Source organism: Lolium rigidum, chromosome 1 (assembly GCF_022539505.1).
Source record: "Lolium rigidum isolate FL_2022 chromosome 1, APGP_CSIRO_Lrig_0.1, whole genome shotgun sequence".
Lineage (NCBI taxonomy): Eukaryota > Viridiplantae > Streptophyta > Magnoliopsida > Poales > Poaceae > Lolium > Lolium rigidum.
Genome location: NC_061508.1, coordinates 132,772,958 through 132,774,665, shown reverse-complemented (window position 1 = coordinate 132,774,665; position 1,708 = coordinate 132,772,958). Strand labels below are relative to the sequence as shown.

General features: G+C 65.7%; 1 protein-coding gene across 1 annotated transcript; it reads left to right on the top strand.

Moving 5' to 3' along the window:
• The first annotated feature begins 412 nt into the window (after positions 1 to 412).
• On the top strand, positions 413 to 1,708 carry LOC124651815 (homeobox-leucine zipper protein HOX27-like). Its single transcript, XM_047190850.1, has 4 exons — positions 413 to 638; positions 716 to 1,053; positions 1,153 to 1,232; positions 1,345 to 1,708. The coding sequence occupies exons 1-4, from the start codon at positions 413 to 415 to the stop codon at positions 1,706 to 1,708; spliced, it is 1,008 nt and encodes a 335-aa protein (XP_047046806.1).

Genomic DNA, 1,708 nt, shown 5'->3' with positions numbered 1-1,708 from the left:
GGCGGGCAGCCTGCGGCACCAGCTTTCCGGTAAAGATCGTGGTCGCTAGTCGCGAAAGGGGAAGAAAGATACTACTACACGTCGCGCTCCCCGGTGATGATTAACATAATTATTACCCCGGCCCCGGCCCATGCTGCTCCACTGCTCCTCCGCAGAATCCAAGCGGCTCCCATCCCATGCCATGCCGGGGTCGTGTTTTTGTTTAATCCTGTCCTCATGATTCGATCTCCCCTGCCTGCTCCCTTTTGCCGGGGTCGCTCACGTGCGCTCGTCAAACCGCTGTCCTCTTTCTCCAGTCGTGGTCAAAGCCCCACTCCCCCCACTCTCGCCGAGCCTCCACTGCATCCTACCCTTCCCACCTAGCTAAAACTGACCTCCATTGCTGCCGCTACTAGATCCTGGGAGCTGGGTGATGGAGCTGGGGCTGAGCCTGGGGGAGGCCGCCGTGGCGGAGGCGGGGAGGGCGCCGGAGCTCCTGCTCGGGCTCGGGGTCGGTGCCGGGAGGGGCGACGAGGGTGAGAAGCGGAGGAGGGAGGTGGCGGCGGGACCGGGGTGGTGGGCTGCCGCGGCCTCGCCGGAGCCGTCGGTCCGGCTCAGCCTCGTCTCCACCCTCGGACTCCGGTGGCCTGCCGAGACTGGTGAGTGGGTGGCCTGCTATCGACCTGCGTGCACGCGGAAATGTCGTGACCCTGCAGTCCTTGTTTAATTGCGGCAGGGCGTTCGGAACCGTCCGCACAACGTGGGTTCGACGTCAACCGGACGCCGTCGGTGGCGCCGGGCGCCGCGGGGACGGAGGAGCGGGAGGAGGAGGACGACGACGGGGCCGCCGCGGCCTTCTCTTCCTCGCCCAACGATAGCGGCGGCTCCTTCCCGCTGGACCTCTCCGGGCACGGCAGGCTGGAGGCGGCGGCGGCGCAGGCTGGGGGCGAGCGCTCCTCCTCCCGCGCCAGCGACGACGACGACGGCGCCTCCGCCCGCAAGAAGCTGCGCCTCTCCAAGGACCAGTCCGCCTTCCTCGAGGAGAGCTTCAAGGAGCACAGCACCCTCAACCCCGTAAGCATCGATCTGTCCACGAAAATTCCAAACTTCTCTCTAGCTCACTCCGGTGTTCCTGCTGCAAAACTTGGTATTGACGACTTTGACGCTTCGCAGAAGCAGAAGGTGGCGCTGGCCAAGCAGCTAAACCTCCGGCCGCGCCAAGTCGAGGTCTGGTTCCAGAACCGCAGAGCCAGGTACAGAAACAAACAAATCTCCGTGTCATAATCCTTGGTTCGACTGAAACCCGCTCCACGTAGAGAAATCTCCTCTGACATTTTCTTCCCCGGCGACGACCCGCGCGCGCAGGACGAAGCTGAAGCAGACGGAGGTGGACTGCGAGTACCTCAAGCGCTGCTGCGACACGCTCACGGAGGAGAACCGACGCCTGCACAAGGAGCTCTCCGAGCTGCGCGCGCTCAAGACGGCGCACCCATTCTACATGAGCCTCCCGGCCACCACGCTCTCCATGTGCCCTTCGTGCGAGCGCGTCGCATCCAACCCCGCCGCCACCACTAACTCCGGCCCCGCGGCCAGGGCAAGCAACGCCGCTGCCGCTGCCGCCGCGCCTGAGCAACGGCCGTCGTCTTTCGCCGCGCTCTTCGCCTCGCCACGAGGCTTCCCGCTGGCCGCGCAGCCGCGGCCGCCGCCGCCGGCGAGCAACTGTTTGTAA